The 16,471-nt window shown below is 38.4% G+C and overlaps 1 protein-coding gene across 1 annotated transcript in view; it reads left to right on the top strand.

Moving 5' to 3' along the window:
- LOC132975924 (dynein axonemal heavy chain 2-like) overlaps positions 1 to 16,471 on the top strand; it is a 71,065-nt gene continuing 54,594 nt past the window's right edge. Inside the window, exons 1-20 of the mRNA XM_061040820.1 lie at positions 1 to 33; positions 153 to 311; positions 752 to 1,007; positions 1,627 to 1,737; positions 1,978 to 2,216; positions 2,602 to 2,793; positions 3,341 to 3,498; positions 3,877 to 3,964; positions 4,797 to 5,002; positions 6,494 to 6,623; positions 7,208 to 7,390; positions 9,610 to 9,824; positions 10,128 to 10,274; positions 11,070 to 11,226; positions 11,523 to 11,632; positions 12,579 to 12,708; positions 13,476 to 13,664; positions 14,238 to 14,382; positions 15,176 to 15,368; positions 16,035 to 16,235. Coding sequence (XP_060896803.1) covers positions 1 to 33; positions 153 to 311; positions 752 to 1,007; positions 1,627 to 1,737; positions 1,978 to 2,216; positions 2,602 to 2,793; positions 3,341 to 3,498; positions 3,877 to 3,964; positions 4,797 to 5,002; positions 6,494 to 6,623; positions 7,208 to 7,390; positions 9,610 to 9,824; positions 10,128 to 10,274; positions 11,070 to 11,226; positions 11,523 to 11,632; positions 12,579 to 12,708; positions 13,476 to 13,664; positions 14,238 to 14,382; positions 15,176 to 15,368; positions 16,035 to 16,235 — 3,242 coding nt within the window. The remainder of the gene's footprint in view (positions 34 to 152; positions 312 to 751; positions 1,008 to 1,626; positions 1,738 to 1,977; positions 2,217 to 2,601; positions 2,794 to 3,340; positions 3,499 to 3,876; positions 3,965 to 4,796; positions 5,003 to 6,493; positions 6,624 to 7,207; positions 7,391 to 9,609; positions 9,825 to 10,127; positions 10,275 to 11,069; positions 11,227 to 11,522; positions 11,633 to 12,578; positions 12,709 to 13,475; positions 13,665 to 14,237; positions 14,383 to 15,175; positions 15,369 to 16,034; positions 16,236 to 16,471) is intronic.

Consider the following 16,471-nt stretch of genomic DNA (forward strand, 5'->3'; position numbering starts at 1 on the left):
ATGGAAGACGAATACTCCAGGACCATTCGTCTGGTAAAGCAGAGTAATTCATAATGATCTGTAACTTTTACTCTTTATTTCAATTATCCCACTAAATGTAAAACAATGTCTCCTTTTACGACCTCTTCTGTCATCTCTTCATCCAACGGAAGTTGTTTATCCGATGTGTGGCTCTTCCTGGTGTAACGGAGGAGTTGTGGACAGAGGAGAATGAGAGGGCTTTGGATCAATTCATTGTTGACGACACAATCACAACCATGGTGGTGTACCTTGACACTGACTCCAAGCTGCGGGTGGAATACTCCATACCTGTACAGGTAAAGCTTGACTTTACACATTCAATCCTAAATTCTAAGAAAAACTGAGCATGTGCTTGCCCGATCCCATCAGAGAAAGCTTGATACTTCTCTTAAAAGCTGGAGTGCTCTCCTTTTCATCCTTCATGTGTTGTTTTATTTTGTTTAATTCTTTAGTTTTATTTTATTTGCCTAACCAACAAACCATTAAAGCCCTGTACATTAACACATGTAAGTGATTAGACCTTGATTAGACCACTTCTCAGTAATATGTGCATTAGGACAGGTTTGTTTGACTGACAGCTCCAATACCCTGTTCGGGCAGTTATCATACTTGTTTGTGCTTAGAATTTATTGCGTCTTACATTTTCACCATGGCTACATCTATTTACGACCCATCCTGGTCTTTTAAGACATAGTCATTTAAAACACCTGTACTGTATGGTTGTACAGAGGCTTTAAAATGTATTTTACATGGACAGGTGGTGGAGCAGCTGTGCTATTTTATCCGCAAACCAGGAGTCATAATCACAGCAGAGACATTTGATTCAGCTGTACAGTTTGGCATGCTTCGAGAAAACCCCATCCAAAGGCTGCTCCATGAAATGGTCTGTTTGCATGCACCGCCAGTCGCCCTCTCAACCTACAGCCAGAAGAGCATCAAAGACAACTATGCCAACAACATGCACTGCTTCCTGGCCTGCCTCTCGGGTGGGTACCTCAGAGAAAAGGGAGAGCTACACAGGTTTCTTTTAACAATATATAGAAGTTCTACAAACTGTACAACTTTTGTGAGGGTGTTATCTTGGAGTGGTCTCCTCTTGGATATATGTCATAAAATACGATCATGTTTTTTATTTTTTTTTAAATGTAAGAACCCTTACTTTGTCCCGAATATCACAATGCTTCATCTCATACATATGGTTCCCTCTATATCATACAAAGAGAGGCACTTTTGGTATATGGTTTGACTATACGCTTGTACAGTTTTTCAAGGCAGCAGAAATAAATGAACATCCTGGTTGAATTGAACAATACATTTCCATTGACCTTATTTGAAGCAAATTGTAGTTACACTTTCTGAAAGCAGTCAGTCTGAAGGACAAATTAGGTTTCACAAATGTCTTTGCTGCTGAAAAAATCTTAAGAACGTGATTTCAGTTTACAAGTAGTTAAGAAAACGTTCCCGTACAGAAGACAGATTATAGAATAGAACTCCATGATGCTGATTCACTCAGGGCAGTCTACAGAGGATGGCCATTATTTCTAAATATTACAGAACTGCATATATTTTAGTATTAATATTTTATATTATTTTATTTTTGTGCAGATGATGTGTATAAGAAGATGGGCAACACAGTGCTGTATATCCCAATAGAAGCCCTACAGTGCAGCCCTGAGGAGGCAAGAAAGGACAAGAAGCTGGTACAAAGAATGGAGAGTAAGCCTGAAAATATTTCTCCTTATCTGTTTGTATGCATTGCATGATCAATATGAAAGTACAAGATGTAATGATGGCAGAGCTTTATTACAGCACTGTCTGTTGATGTGACCTTTTTTCTCAATCTAAAAAAAGGTCACATCAACAGACCTTTGCTTCATTTATTCTTCAGTTTTAAGTGTTCTTCTTTTTTGCCTTTTCCTCTATTCTTTTGACTAAGTTGTTAACCACGTTTTGTAGGTGTTGTGATCCACTGGACAGATCAGATCAAGGAGCTACTGAATGATCAAGAAGTAATGGAGATGGGGGACACATGTGGCCCACTGCAGGAGATAGCATTCTGGAAGACCCGCTCTGCCAAGCTTTTGGACATCAGCCTGCAGCTACAAAAGCCAAGGGTCAAACACATCCAGAAGATCCTGCAACTCTCAAAGTCTATCTATGAACATCGCTTTTTCAAACTGGCCAAGCAGATCCAGGTATTTACAGTCTTCCAAGTCTACAGTCTAAAACTGATTTATAACTCCAGTATGGTATAACTGAAGTGTAATATGATTGCCATGAAATATAATACAATATAATGTTAGACAAGATTAAATAACTTTACAGAGCATTTTTTGCAAAACTCTGTCGTCCTGTGTGACTAAATATGCATCTACCGTGATGGAGGAAAGGAAGTGTATGTAAAATACTCAAGGACTGCAGTGTTGCCCAATGGCTCCCGATGCAGAAAGTTGGAAAACATTGATATGAAAACTTGTGTTAACATAACTAAAGCATTTAATAAGAACTGTGATAAAAGTAAGCATAATGATAGTCATTCCTTTTTTTTATCCATCAATTTTGTGCGTGTGTTTTCTCCAGGATTGCTCTTTACAGGCTAAATCAAACCTGACCTACCTGTCCATACTGAAGGAGCCCTTTGAAGAGTTTGCCAAGCTCAATCCTAACCAAGTTACTCCTAAGCTGTGTCACATTGTCAGTCTCATTCGCATCATTTGGGTTAACTCCAACCACTACAACACTAATGAGAGGATCACTGGCCTCTTCCGCAAGGTACCTGCATTTTTCTACATCAAAGTGTTTATAACGTTTGTTTTTAACACCCTCTTTCTATTAATGACCGTCGTTTGTCCATTTTTATGTGTTTTGCATCCAACACGGGCCATTTAAACAAACTACACATACTGTAGGGCTCAACAGGTTAAAACAAATGAACAAGGATTTGCCTTCAGTCCATAATAAAACAAGTTAAAAGTGTTAAATAATTCTTCTACCACATACTGTATTTCAGTGACGCTCTTATTTTCTCTTATTATTATTATGCCAGCATGCCCATTCCCATACAGCAATGTGCTTCTGCTGTACGTTTTTCTGATTGGGCTTTCAACAACCCCCTTTTCATAAGCAGCATGTTTCTTTATATTTTCATTGGACAGTCCTTTCGTTTATGAGTTGTTATTGTGTTTGAAGCTGCAGCCTGATTCTTCAAATAATAATGCATACATGTACAGTATACAACCAATATATACCATATACGTAATGAGTCGGAGTGTCTTGTATTTGACATATTTTTGTTTTTTTGTTTTCTGCTGTGTTGCAGATGAGTAATGAGGTCATCAGCCTGTGCTTTAAAAGCATCTCTCTGGACAGGATCTTTGAAGGCTTTGTATTATCCAGCAAAAAAAACCTTAATGACTGTATTCAGTGCTGCCTGTCCTGGAAGGAAGTTTACCAGAATGCAGCAAATGTTCATACCAAGTAGGAGAAATCTCACCTGCCTATGGACTTAACACACTGTCATCTATGTCTACGTTTGGTTTCAAATCTCAAATCTATTTGCTTTATTTGGGTTTGGTGTAAAATTAAATTGCACATTAGCTAAGGCAAAGTTGTTGTTCTGAGTTGTCTACAATTAAAGATTTCATTTTAGTTCAATTAAGGAGTTACCTCCTTAATAGAAATAACTGATTAACTGCTACTACAAAGTAAGTTTAACTGTGCCCACCTCTGAATATACCCTTAAAGAGCAGTGATTTAGTTTGTGTTCAAGCTCATCTTATACTGTAAAAACTTTACAGTTTGTTCACAGTCTCTCTGTCCTCCTTCTGGTTATGCTGTCTTTTGTTTTTACATCAGGTGTTCCCCTAAAGGTTGGATGCTGGACCAAACCAGCATCTTTGTGGTGGTTGATGCTTTTGTTCAGAGGTTCAAAGACCTGCTTGAGGTAACCTTCACTCAATAACACAGAGACATTAAAGGTCACATATTATGCTCCTTATCAACGAGTTTAAATAAGTCTCGGAGAGGATGGACTTTTCTAATAAGTGGGGGGTTTGAAGACAGGCTAGGGGCACATATTAGTGTTAGAAAAGCATGGTAAAGTGTATCTTGCATAATATGTGACCTTTAACATACAATCACAACTCTGCATACTAACTCTATATTCATTCTGTTGAAATAGTTAGAATTAGGGAACACTCCTGTAAACAAATGCAGGCCAATGCATATTTTCCTTTCAATGAAGTACCTCTAGATGTGGTCTTTAAATCCTCATGCAAAAAACAACACCGAAAAGATTATCTTCAGGATTATCCTGCAGAATTTTAGGAACAAAATTGAGGCCACATTGTGCTCCATTGGGCTTTCAATGGATAAACATTGCATCGTCTGCATTTCCCTCATTGCATATGCCAGGTTTAGTTTCACAGTGCAGTCCACAATGAGTGTCTCTCCATTGAACATCTTTTCTAAGTTGTTGTGTCAAATGAAATGTTTTAGTGGTATTACTATGTTTCATCCTCCTTGTGATATAAACACTGTCCCAGTGTAAGGTGTAACAGAAGGTGGCTGTCTTTTCCCTTTTTGTATCAACTTTGTTTTTGTACATAGTTTGTATCTTTTTTTCCTTTAGCTCCATTGTAATTAAGTTGCCTCTTTGTGAATATCATCCTATTTAGATCAAGGAGATAAGACCTCAGGTATTTTGAGAATTACATACAGTAACTCAAAAAATCATTTTCTATACTCTTTTTTTCTGTGCCATTGCATTTTTTTAGGTATGTGACTGCCAGCATCAGTTTGCCCGTTGGGAGGATGGTCAGCAGAGGCCCCTGCCATGCTTTAGTGGAGGACAAGGACCAGAGTTCACCCGGTCCCTCCTGGAGCTAGAAAGTAACTTCCACCGTGGCCTGCAGAACCTGCGCTCTGTCGTTGAGAGCATTTTTGATGTCGAGAACACCATTTGGTTCAGAGAATTCAACAAGTATGTGTGGCTCTTTAACCTGTCCTATTACAAAAAATACAAATATAAATGAAAGTATAGAGAGCAATTCAAAAGTATTTCTTTGTTTTTGTGACTGTAAAACACAAATTAGGCCAAAAGGGGCAGTCCAATTCCCTAAGCACCTTTATAGGGTAAAAAGATTCCCTACTTGAGATGGAGAGCTAATAGCTTCTTTGTGCTCTGGTGCTGTTTGCACGTTGATAGCTATTATAGCTACAGCTATTTTGAATACATTATGGGTAAATTGGCCCTTTTCTATGAAAATGACTTAACTACAAAAAACTTAATTTTCATAAAAACCATTACTTGGCACAACTCGAATTAAAGGGAAATTATTAGCGCCTTTGGTGGCGATAAATAATGAAAGTTGTCTATGAATACAGTCCAAATATTTTATTGACTTTATGGTTCTTATAATGACCAAATAAATCGGTTCAGGTGTCAGGAGCTCAATAACAGCACAAACAGGCACAGTCTTCTTAGATGTGCAATAGTCTGTAGCTGTAAGTCAGCCAGAAGGTAAGAGTTATTTTATCTGGACAGCCTCCTTTACCGACAATAAAACATCTTCACAACTGAGCATCACAATAAAGTGGAAAAGAGCAGGATCCCCTTCCCTCCCAGCTTTTAACTGTAAATAACTCACTCGAGTGTGGCTTTGCAGCAACAGTAGAGGTGATCACAGCGTTTCTTTAGTGGTTTTTTAGAGGTTAAAGGTCTATGGCCGAGTTCACTCTTACTGCTCAAAGGATGTTATTGGCCCAAACTTAAAAAGCACAATTTAATTAGTTATGACAATGCTGGGGATATAACACCTGACCTTCAGGTTGAGAGATGAATGACTCTACCACTGAGCCACAGCCGCCCCATTAGCAATGGATAAGGTGGAGAGTTCCCCTCTCTCTGCCCCTTGCCCCAAATATTTGTTCTGCTGTTGTCAGAAGAGCTTATTGACATTAACATGTCTTTGTTATTAAGCCAATATATTCCCTTGAATATTTTCCAATTTGAATTATATCCCCCACCATAGCCACAGTTACACTTTTAAACTGTATCTTGGATGGTCAGCAGAGACATACAATCACTAAGCTGTTATGATAAATTACCTAATGCCATTGTGCGGCATGTTGGTGTCCTTTAACATGTTTTTTTGGTTACACTATCAAACAAAACTCTAGTAATATATTTAATCATTGGACAGGACACGTTGTGTCTGGAATTTATTTTATTTGAATTTTGTTAGTGAATTTTTTTTTGGGTGCACTGTACATATTAATCTCTGCATCTATATGTTTCACCTGCACAAAAATAAAGCCCTTCAAGAGTGTGCATTTGATTTTGTGCTTCTGCTCCACTGCTTCAGCGCGTGAATGTATCAGTTGCTCATAATGCAAGTGTTGTTGTATTTGATGTTAAATGTGTGTTTGTGTGTATGTGTTTTTATGTATATGTTTTTGTTTGGAATCACAGATTTCGTGCAGTAGTAAAGGATCTGGAAATGATGATGCAGAACCTGATCAGTTCCATTTTTAAAACAGTAAACACAGTGGAGGAAGGAGTTCGGCTTCTGGACATTTTTAGACCTATGTCTACTCGAGAGGTGACTCAGCCCAGGGTGCTTTATTGCCTCTGCTCTTAAATTGATCTAAGTCTAAGACCTAATCTTTTTAGAATGCAGAGTAGTATAAGGGAATGTTCAAACTTTATTACCCCTTTATTTACCCTAATGAGACAGTAAATATGCTAAAACATGGGAAGGAATGACATGCAATAAAGTGCAAGAGTTTTGATGTAATCAGCTCCTCTACAGCAACAAATTCTCTGTACAGGGGTTGCAGGTGCAACATTTAAGCTACCCATTGTCCCATATTCAAATTTCTGCTGGCCTGTTTGCTTCATGCTCTGCTAAACTCCTAAACCTCTGATTTATTGTACTGTAAATATAGCTGGATTGGTTATTTTTTTTATTGGATACCTGTGGTCTCTGCAGTTAGTTTTGGCTTTTCCAGTGCAAAAATAATTTTCTTCACCATTTTATGCTTGGCATATAGTTTATCCTTTTTCCCGTATTGAGAGGTCTTTCAGAGTCCAGAGTGCTTAGTGTTGAATTCAATTCAAAGTAAATGGCATCATATCTTTTATATTTAAATTTATCTCTGTACTTTTAATTTTCTTTCAAATCAGGCTATAAGGCGCACCACAGAAGAGAAGGTCGAAGAAGTGTACAATGTCTTCAACAAGGAGCTTAAAATGGTCAACAAGGAGTTGAACCAAAAGACAAGAGTTTGCCCTGACCACATACCTCCGATATCAGGACAGGCCCACTGGGTGAGGGCCCTCAGACATCGCCTAGACAAACCCATGGAGGTCAGTTCATTGATCTATTTAATTAACCTCTTTGTGCACAAGCAGTGTGAAATCAAAAACCTGTAACAAACTCTTTCCATATAAAGTGTCCAACTATTTAAATGTACACAAATATTAGACCCTTTTACATTGCCTGTTCAAGATGGGACTGATATCCATCATTAATGTAAATGTCATAAAATCATAATGGTTAAGTTGTTTCATTGCTGATCAGGAATCAAAGGTTGTAACAGAGGTGAAATAAACATTGCAAAAAGGTAAGCAAATTTGTGTTTGGTAGATTATTTCTTTGTTGTAACAATGCTTCTTGGCAACATTGGCTATACAGGTTTTGATGGGCGCAAAAGGGCTGGGTATCCTTCAAAAATGTTCGATGTGATACTGATATCGATACCTTGACCTCGATACCAATTCCTAAACGATACTTTCTTCAATACCAATTTGATAAAAATACATTTTAACAAAAAAAAATTACATTACACATTATGATACAATTCTTTAGTTTTATTTTTCAGCTCCATGTCATTTTAAAACATTCAAAGCAGTTTCATAATATGAGAATATAAACCATTTTACCACAATGTGGTTTAACTAAAGTTATCTGTTTCAACACTGTCTGTTTTGATCTTGTTGACATTTTTCTAAACTTCACGATGCACACTGTAATCAAGCCTCTCAAAACACAACAACACACACATGTGCCCCGTCTGGTTAAGCAGCCAATTACCATTACCATGGTTAATGATGTGGACCACCAAACTCCGTAGGTATCGAAATTTGGTATCGAATGACAAGCCATTTTTCGATACTCTGTCGTATCGAAGCAATTCGATACCCAGCCCTAGTGCGCAACCCACATACTCAGCTCTGCTGCTCATCCCACAAATGCATGTTCCTCACAAATGTGGCACCATTTAAAGCCGAATAAACATGCTTTCCAACGGTATAAGATGTATTTCCAAGAAGCATTGTTGCAACAAAGAAATAATCTACAAAACACAAATTTCCTTACTTTTTGTGCGATGTTTTAAAAATGGTGTCACTGTAAACATCTGTGGATGGAACAATCTTGTGTGAATGTGTGAGTGTTGTGCCTCTTCAGCAATACCATACTGTAAGTCTATGTCACTAAAGCCCTATTCACACGGGACTAGTATTACCTGGGGACCTCATGTGATTTAGAAATGACCCCACCACGTCTGTGTTTCGTGCAGCGCATTCGCACGGGATAAGCGAAGTCTGTGTTTTAACTCGAATTTACTGACATTATACACCGGATATGATGTCAAGTGTTAACCTTTCCTGCTTCGGCACTCCGACCACAGCGGAGACTGATTGGTCTGCTTCAGGGCCGAAGTTGTAGCCGTCACCGGCTTGTTACTTGAGGTGTCGGGCCGTTTATTACGTACACAGAGCTCAAACGGTATACACTTCAGATGCTGACTAGTTTCTCTGCTCTGATTCTGCTCCGGTCCCCGACATCAGTAACGTGCCTCTCACACACACCTGCCGAACACACACTCCCCTTGTTCTCTCTCTCTCCTCACTCGCACTGAGCCATTCACAGACATACACTACTAGTATAACACCAGGCTCTGTGTAAACTATGCGTAAAAGATAGAAAAATGTTCCATGCATGTAATCCATCTAATCATCTTTGGAGATTTCTCTCTACTGATGGATTTGAGTTTGCTCTTTCTGTGAATGAGTCTCCATGCTGTGTAGATGAGCCTCCTGAATGTGCACCCAAAATGCTGTCAAAACTTTCATTTATAATTGCCAATGCAGCCTCCATAATTCTGGACCGGGAAAAGGCAGAAAAAAGGTGCGGAGAACACAAAAAACCTTAAAAAAACACAAAACACTACCCCAAATCACTGACATGCCGATTCGCACGGGACTAATATTATCACATAACCTGTGTTTAGTGAAATATGGTAAGTCATTTGAGGTAGAATTTTTACTTTACAGATTACGGACATGGCAGATTCGCACGGGATGAAGATCACAGACGACCTCCGCATTTATTACAAATTACTAGAGGTCCCCAGGTAATACTAGTCCCGTGCGAATAGGGCTTATGACACTAATATTACAATTCACTGTAAAAGTAAAAAGGCACAGTGTAAATAGGGCTGTTATGCATTATCTTCAATGAACCCCTGCTCTGAAGCTCTTCCTTGACTCATTTCATTTTGTCCCCTGTCTTTCCCCTTCAGTTGCTCCAAACGGCCCATTTTATGCATGAATCATATAGCCGCAAGCAGGTCATTTTCTCCAATGGCCAAATGGTGCAGGTTTTGGATGAGTTGGTGAGGAAGAATTTCAGTATGTGGAGCCAGAAGCTGGACGGTCAGTACATCAAGAGGCTTGAGCAGCCACTCATGGTGCGCTGCAAGGACAAGACCGCCAAGTTGGACATCAATTTTGACAAGTGGGTTACACAAACAACACTTTCTCACATTCTCACAAGAGACACTGAGCATTTGCATCACAATAAACATTTCACTAATGTCTTCAATGGTTAACTGTCATTTGTTTATGATACCCAGACTTTGTGTATCTCTCTGAATCTATGCTTACACAGTATAGATACAAAAATATAAGACATTTTCAATACAACATACAATCATGTGCAACCTAAGCAATTCAACACAAAGTATAAATATAATGTATACAGTAGCATGAAAATGACATGTGCTCATTACTTATTACTTATTTCTCTTTTCTTTTGCAGTAATCTATTGAACATGTTTTCTGAGATCCAGTACTGGGATCGACTTAAGTTTGAGATCCCACAGAGTGTATCTGACATTTGTCAGGACAGGGAGGACTTCAGAGGCCTGAGAGAGGGAACACTGCTGTTGATCAGAGACTACAACAGGTTAAACACACACTCACAAACACTGACATTCAATTAACCTTGTGCGCACACATTTAGGCGTTTGCAATGGGGACATACGGTATGTTTACTATTGAAGAGTATTAATGATCATTTTTGTCACGCAACTGTTGGGGCAATTTTAAGTGACAGAGGAAGAGAGAGAGGATGCCAATTATTTGCTTTTTCCAAAACATAAAAGACAAGACAACTTGATCTTTATAAGCTGTTTTCTTATACCAAGTAGTGTGAGAGCGTCAGCATTGCGGTTCACCATCTATTTACCTGTGACACCTCAAAGCTTCATTCTGTGTCAGCCTCCTCACCAAGAGAGCAGTTTAAAGTATGAAACAGATTTGGATGAGAAGTAAGGCTTGTAATAAGCAGAATTAGATGTTTTGATTGTTTTAAGATGTATTGATGTGTTGGAGGTGTTGAGACCAGAAGTTATACTGGGAAAATGCATTTTACTCTATAAAAAAATATATATTATTTTTGTGGGAACCAGGACCTTTCTTAGAGATATTGAGTCTCTACAAAAAATATTGATTGTTATTAGGCCTATACTGTCAAAAATGTTTATAAAGCACTATAATTAAAGCTTCTCTTTAAATGTAAGAAACTGAATTCCAAATTAAAACACACAAAAACACTCTTTTTGACTAAGTCAGAAGTCTAGAAGCTGAACATTTTGATTGCTCCAGTTTTACTTATACAGTAATCCAAACACACTCATATTTACTATTTTGACCTGTCCTCATGTACCTATGTTTCTATGTGTGTGTCTGTGTGTATCAGGATCATTGGAATGCTGTCTCCTGACGAGCATGGTCTGTTTCGGGAGAGGATTCGCTTCTTAGATAAGAAGATTCAGCCGGGGTTGTCAAGGCTCCTGTGGTTGTCAAAGGGAGCTTCAAACATCTTCATCCGAGAGTGTCTTGTACACATTGAAAAGGTTTTTACAGTTCACCACATACTGGTGAAGGCATGTGTACAACTGTGCGTGTACTGAATTGACTTTTTCTGTGTGGGCAGTGGAGAAACCAAAAGTAAAGGGAGAGTATGTGGGGTTTATATCCTCTATCTGGATGAAAATATGTGATTGTTAAAATAACTTTAGTTTAGAACATTGCATGCATTTATATTAGTGTTTATTTATCAGAGAATTGGTCCAAGGTTACTGAAGGGCCTTCAACCGATCTTGAATCTATTCCTGGTCCAGTAAGAAACCTTCATCTCATTTCTCCTCAGGTCCGGGTCATAGTTAATGAATACAAAGTATCCAATCTATCAATTTCCAACCTCTGTCACCAGATGAGTGAAGCAGTACTGATTAAACTCAATGGAAAGACTGTGTACAGGTAACAGATATCTCTTAAGGACTATGATACAGTAAATACACAAATGAAATAAACAACACAGTGTTTCCGACAGAATGAGAACTTTTACATGCGCAGTGGAGTTAGTGTGTGAGTGTGTGTGTGTGTGTGTGTGTGTGTGTGTGTGTGTGGGTGTGGGTGGTGGGGGGTAGGTTACATTTCAAGAAAAATAGTAAAACAACAACATAATAAGCTAAACACCACAGTGTGTGTTAACAGGAGGGACATATCTGGGGATTTCTCTCTCTCTCTCTCTTTCTTTTTCTCACACTTAAGTTTGACATAGTGATTAAAGGAAGAATATACGATTTTTTTTTCACAATTTCTACAATGGGTGTAACAGGAAGGGACTAGAGAAAAGAAGAATAACATACTGTACTCACTGCTTAACTGTGTTTCTAGATCACGCTCATTTCAGGTAAATTTACATGCAGTGTGAAGATGCGAGCATAATAAAGATCGCTAGCATTAGCATGCTAACACAACAATGCACCGCAAGTTGTTTTGGTTTCATGATGGTGCTCAAGGGCGACATCTGCTGGATCAAAAAGTTGCATATTCTTCCTTTAAATAGGCTATGGATAATGGAAATATACTTGCCTGGCTGTAATTATACATTATACATCTTCATATAGGAAACACTGCAACATAAAGCACTCTCTTATTACTACATACATTTTAAGCTGATTGTTAATGGCATCATGTTAAGTAATTAATTTTAATAGAGTGCAACATACAGCATTTTACCAGACAAGTGTTACCGTATTGCTAATAGCTAACGGAGGATCAGTAATCTTTTCCACTGTATGACATGTTCTTAAGCAATGGCCATTGTAAGCGTCCATACTGTATCTACTAGTTAACAAGTGAACAGCTCTGGTTTTGTTTGTTGTTTGCATCCTGGATGTTTTTTTGTTGCAATTTTCAGGAACCAGGAGTTTGAAGATGACCAGAAAGCTCACCAGAAAAGCCAACTCCAAATACTACGCTCAGCACACCAGGATATTGTTGAGACCATGAACCGCATTCACAGCACCTTCTCTAATGATGGACCTGAGGTCTGTACTGTGTCTACCTGGCATACATTCAGTATTGGAAGCATTCCATCAGAAGTCTTTTTAAATGTGATATAAACTTTAACCTGACATAGTAATAAAGTTGTTATTTTAGAAGCACTTTGTGTGATAAACTGTAAGTGTGCAAGGTTGAGGCATAAACTTAAAGTTTGGCATGTTGTTTTTTTCAGGGTAAGGGGAATAATTGAGTTGTAAAGCACTCCTTGAAAAATGCTTGATTTTCAACATCGATTTTTACCTTGATTTGAGCGCATGCATATCCAAGGTAGCTAGCTTACGTTGGTCAATTCTTATCAGGCAATGAGGAACAATTTATTTTTGTTACTTATAAAGCAGCATACCAGACCGTTTACTGCTTCTAGAAAATATAAAATATGGCTGTATAAAGAAGGTCCCATGCCTCATACTGACATGAGGCCCCAAGTCGTTGCCTGCCTTGCCTGTTGACAAGCAGCCCCTCTGGATAACTGCTAATATTTCACTCTTCAAAATGAGTAACTACCTTCTCACCTGCAACTGTAAAGTGGTCAGCAATTCAGTTCTTTTCCTGAAGATAAAATAAAATCAATCAAGAAAATTGATGAACAAAAAGCAAGATGTTGACCAAAACAAGTTGTTAAACTGGTTTTTGACATAAACTGTAAAACGATAGAACATTGAATTGAAATCTTCAAAATCAAACTTCCCGATCTACTGCTTGAAATGCAACAAAATTAAAATTTGTAAACTTTGGTGCTTTTTTGTGAAAGGTCCATGAGCACTGGGTTCACTACACAGAAAAGGTAGACAACATGGTTGAGGAAGCCATAAGGAGCAACATCAAGCAGTCCATGAAGAATCTATCCAGGGCCATCAGTGGAGACAGAAAGACATCGCCCAATCCGTTGTTCAAAGTCCTAGTGGTTCTGCACCAGACAGCCTCTGAATCTCCACCAATGGTAACAGCAATTACTCTTTCACCTATTCTGTCACAGGATTTTGAGTCATTATGGGGGCAGTAGTTGGTCTGTAAGGACCTGGGACAAAGTGTCTAGTATGGACAAAGTGTGGAAATTGGGACCGGTAGCTGGAAAGGTGCCAGTTCATGTCTTTAGTTCTGCAGGGTTGAGCCTTTAAGCAAGGTAACAAACCCAGAACTGCACAGGGTCTACTGCTCGCCAGTCCATGTGCAGTCCTCTCACGTCACTCCATTAATGCAGGCTTTTATGTTTGTAGCACGTGTCTGAAAAACTAATTTCCCCTGGTATTAATGAAGCATATTAAAAGCAAAATATAAATGTTTTCACAAAGTCACTGTTAACAGACCTGCATATAAGGCAAATGGAAACTTTATTCATTCCCCACACGAGGAGTAAAATTTAACCTATTACTTTTATTTCTCTTACCATAAACTAATGTTACCTACAGTGTACACACTTTCTGTATCACCTCTCCATCCTTTTATTTTGCTGCTTGTTGAATCAAGATCAAACAGTCAACTGTGTGTGGTGTTCTTGTGTCTCTCTTAATAGATTGAGTTCTCCCCGACACTAGGAAAACTTTCTCAACTAGTGAACATTTTGCCTCAGCTCATACACACAACCTCAGGATTCAAACGTCTGCCTGAACTTCTCTCTGGCAAGAAGTCACAGGGGAATCCCATATATATCAACTTGGGTAAGAAATGTATTTATTTTTTCTCACATTTAATCTGCTGTTTGCTATCTTTTAAACGTACACTATGTACTATTTTATGACAATGTTTACATTCAAATATCTAAATTAATTAAAAATTGACTAAATTTATGTAAATAAATGTTATATATTTATTTGTTCAGTACTTACATCACCTAAAATATTTCCAACAGTTACCAAAGCTAGAGAAATCAGTCATTTTTAAGTTGTAACGGGACGTGTCTTGTCGAGGCGGCAGCCATGATGAGCCGCCATAATAGACAGAATGTTTATCGTTGTCATGGAAACACTGGATGTTACGTCAATGACCGCTTGTAAGGAAGCGGGAATAGCTACTGAAAGCTGCCGTACTGTTGCTGTATGTGCTGCTGTGATGAAAACGTCATTTAAAATTATACTTGGCTACATCGTCTGTAAACATATTCTCTTCCTCAAGTCGGTTTCGCCCGTCTGGGGGAGTAGCAGGGAGAACTCCCATGATTCCCTGCTAGCCTAGACATCATGTTTTGTTATTGTAGTATTGATTGAGTTTGATATTCTATCTTTAACTTTGTATCTTTTATAAGTTTGTTCTCATGGAACACTTTCCCATTTATTGTATCAAAGGAAGTGTCCTCACGTATCACATGTACATTTGACCTGTTTTTTTTGTATCTCTGATGTATGAGTTAGACCCTTGTACATTACATAATAACACGCTGTGGTTACTACATACAGTAGTCATATGTGACCAAGTGGTTCACTCCATGCTTCCACACTGGTCCTCTTTGTTCAGAACAAGACGAGGAGATTCAGAAGATTCAGGCAGCTGTTTCCATGGGGATGACGGCTAATGCGAGCCACCTGCAAGCCTATCTGAAGACCTGGGACAAATACAGGGACATCTGGCAAACCAACAAGGACTCTGTTATACGACGCTACCAGAGACAAAACCCAGGAGTCTCTGCTTTTGATGCAGATATACAAAGGTACTGTGCAAATAAAACTCCATTTGATAAAAATCATGTTTCGCAAAACCTGATTTAGTCTTTTTATAATTTTTTTGCCAAAGAGCAAAGAAGAATGTCTGAAGAATAGGATAGGACCAAATCAAGCTAACTTCTGCCACCGTAGCAGTGGTTCTCAACTGGTTGGTGACCCAAAAGTGGTTCTTGGAGCCGTTTTCAGTGGGTCGCAAATTTGTAGCTGGAAAAAAAGTAATGCCTTAAAGTCCATGAAGGGCTTTTAAAAACTGCATTTTTGTTCTGTCTAATTGTTCTTTCACATGTTTTGTTCCGTCTAAGGTCCAAACTTTTTCAATTTTTTCGCATTACATTAATCTTATTTAAAAAACAACAGAATTTTGGGTCGTGATTTATAATTAAGGAGTTGGTGGTGAGACTATACCAGTTGAGGACCACTGTACTAGAGTCAATTACCTTCTATTTTCATTAACCATGGCAGCTTATTTGATCATTCCTTTATTGTAACCAGCAGCGACTTGGATTGAAACCTCCATGCACCATTACCTACATTTTGATTGTATCCATTTCCCAAGTGAGCTTTATTGTCAGTAGGTAGTCTTTAATACATGTTTCCGATTATTTAGCATGCTGACATCTCTTTTATGTTTCCATTCTCTTGTTCAACCTCAGATACACAGAAGAGGCCAACAGTGTTGAACAGGAAAAGACAGTATTGGCAATCCGGTTTATCACGCTGGACTGTTCACCACTCAAGTCCTCCTTGATGCAGCACTGCAGTGAGTGGCAAACCAAGTTCACTCAGCTGCTCAGCCACATGGCAAGCACCCATCTTAAAGATCTTCATGACTCTTTGCAAGACAATGCCAACAGGTGGGGAGTTAATGAAAATATTTCATTTTGTGGGGTATTTTGTGTCTTGTTCATTTGAAGCAAACGGAGAGAAGGATAGGTCTAAAAAAAAAGCTAGGGCTCAAACTCTGTGTCAATATCTATCAAAGACAACATGACGTTTCTTGTTTTATACTCCGGTTTATTTTATTATTTTTATTTTATCTTCTTGTCTTTTAAGTAAATGGTAAATGGACTTGAGCTTATATAGGGCTTTT

Source organism: Labrus mixtus, chromosome 6, assembly GCF_963584025.1.
Source record: "Labrus mixtus chromosome 6, fLabMix1.1, whole genome shotgun sequence".
Taxonomy (NCBI): Eukaryota; Metazoa; Chordata; class Actinopteri; order Labriformes; family Labridae; genus Labrus; species Labrus mixtus.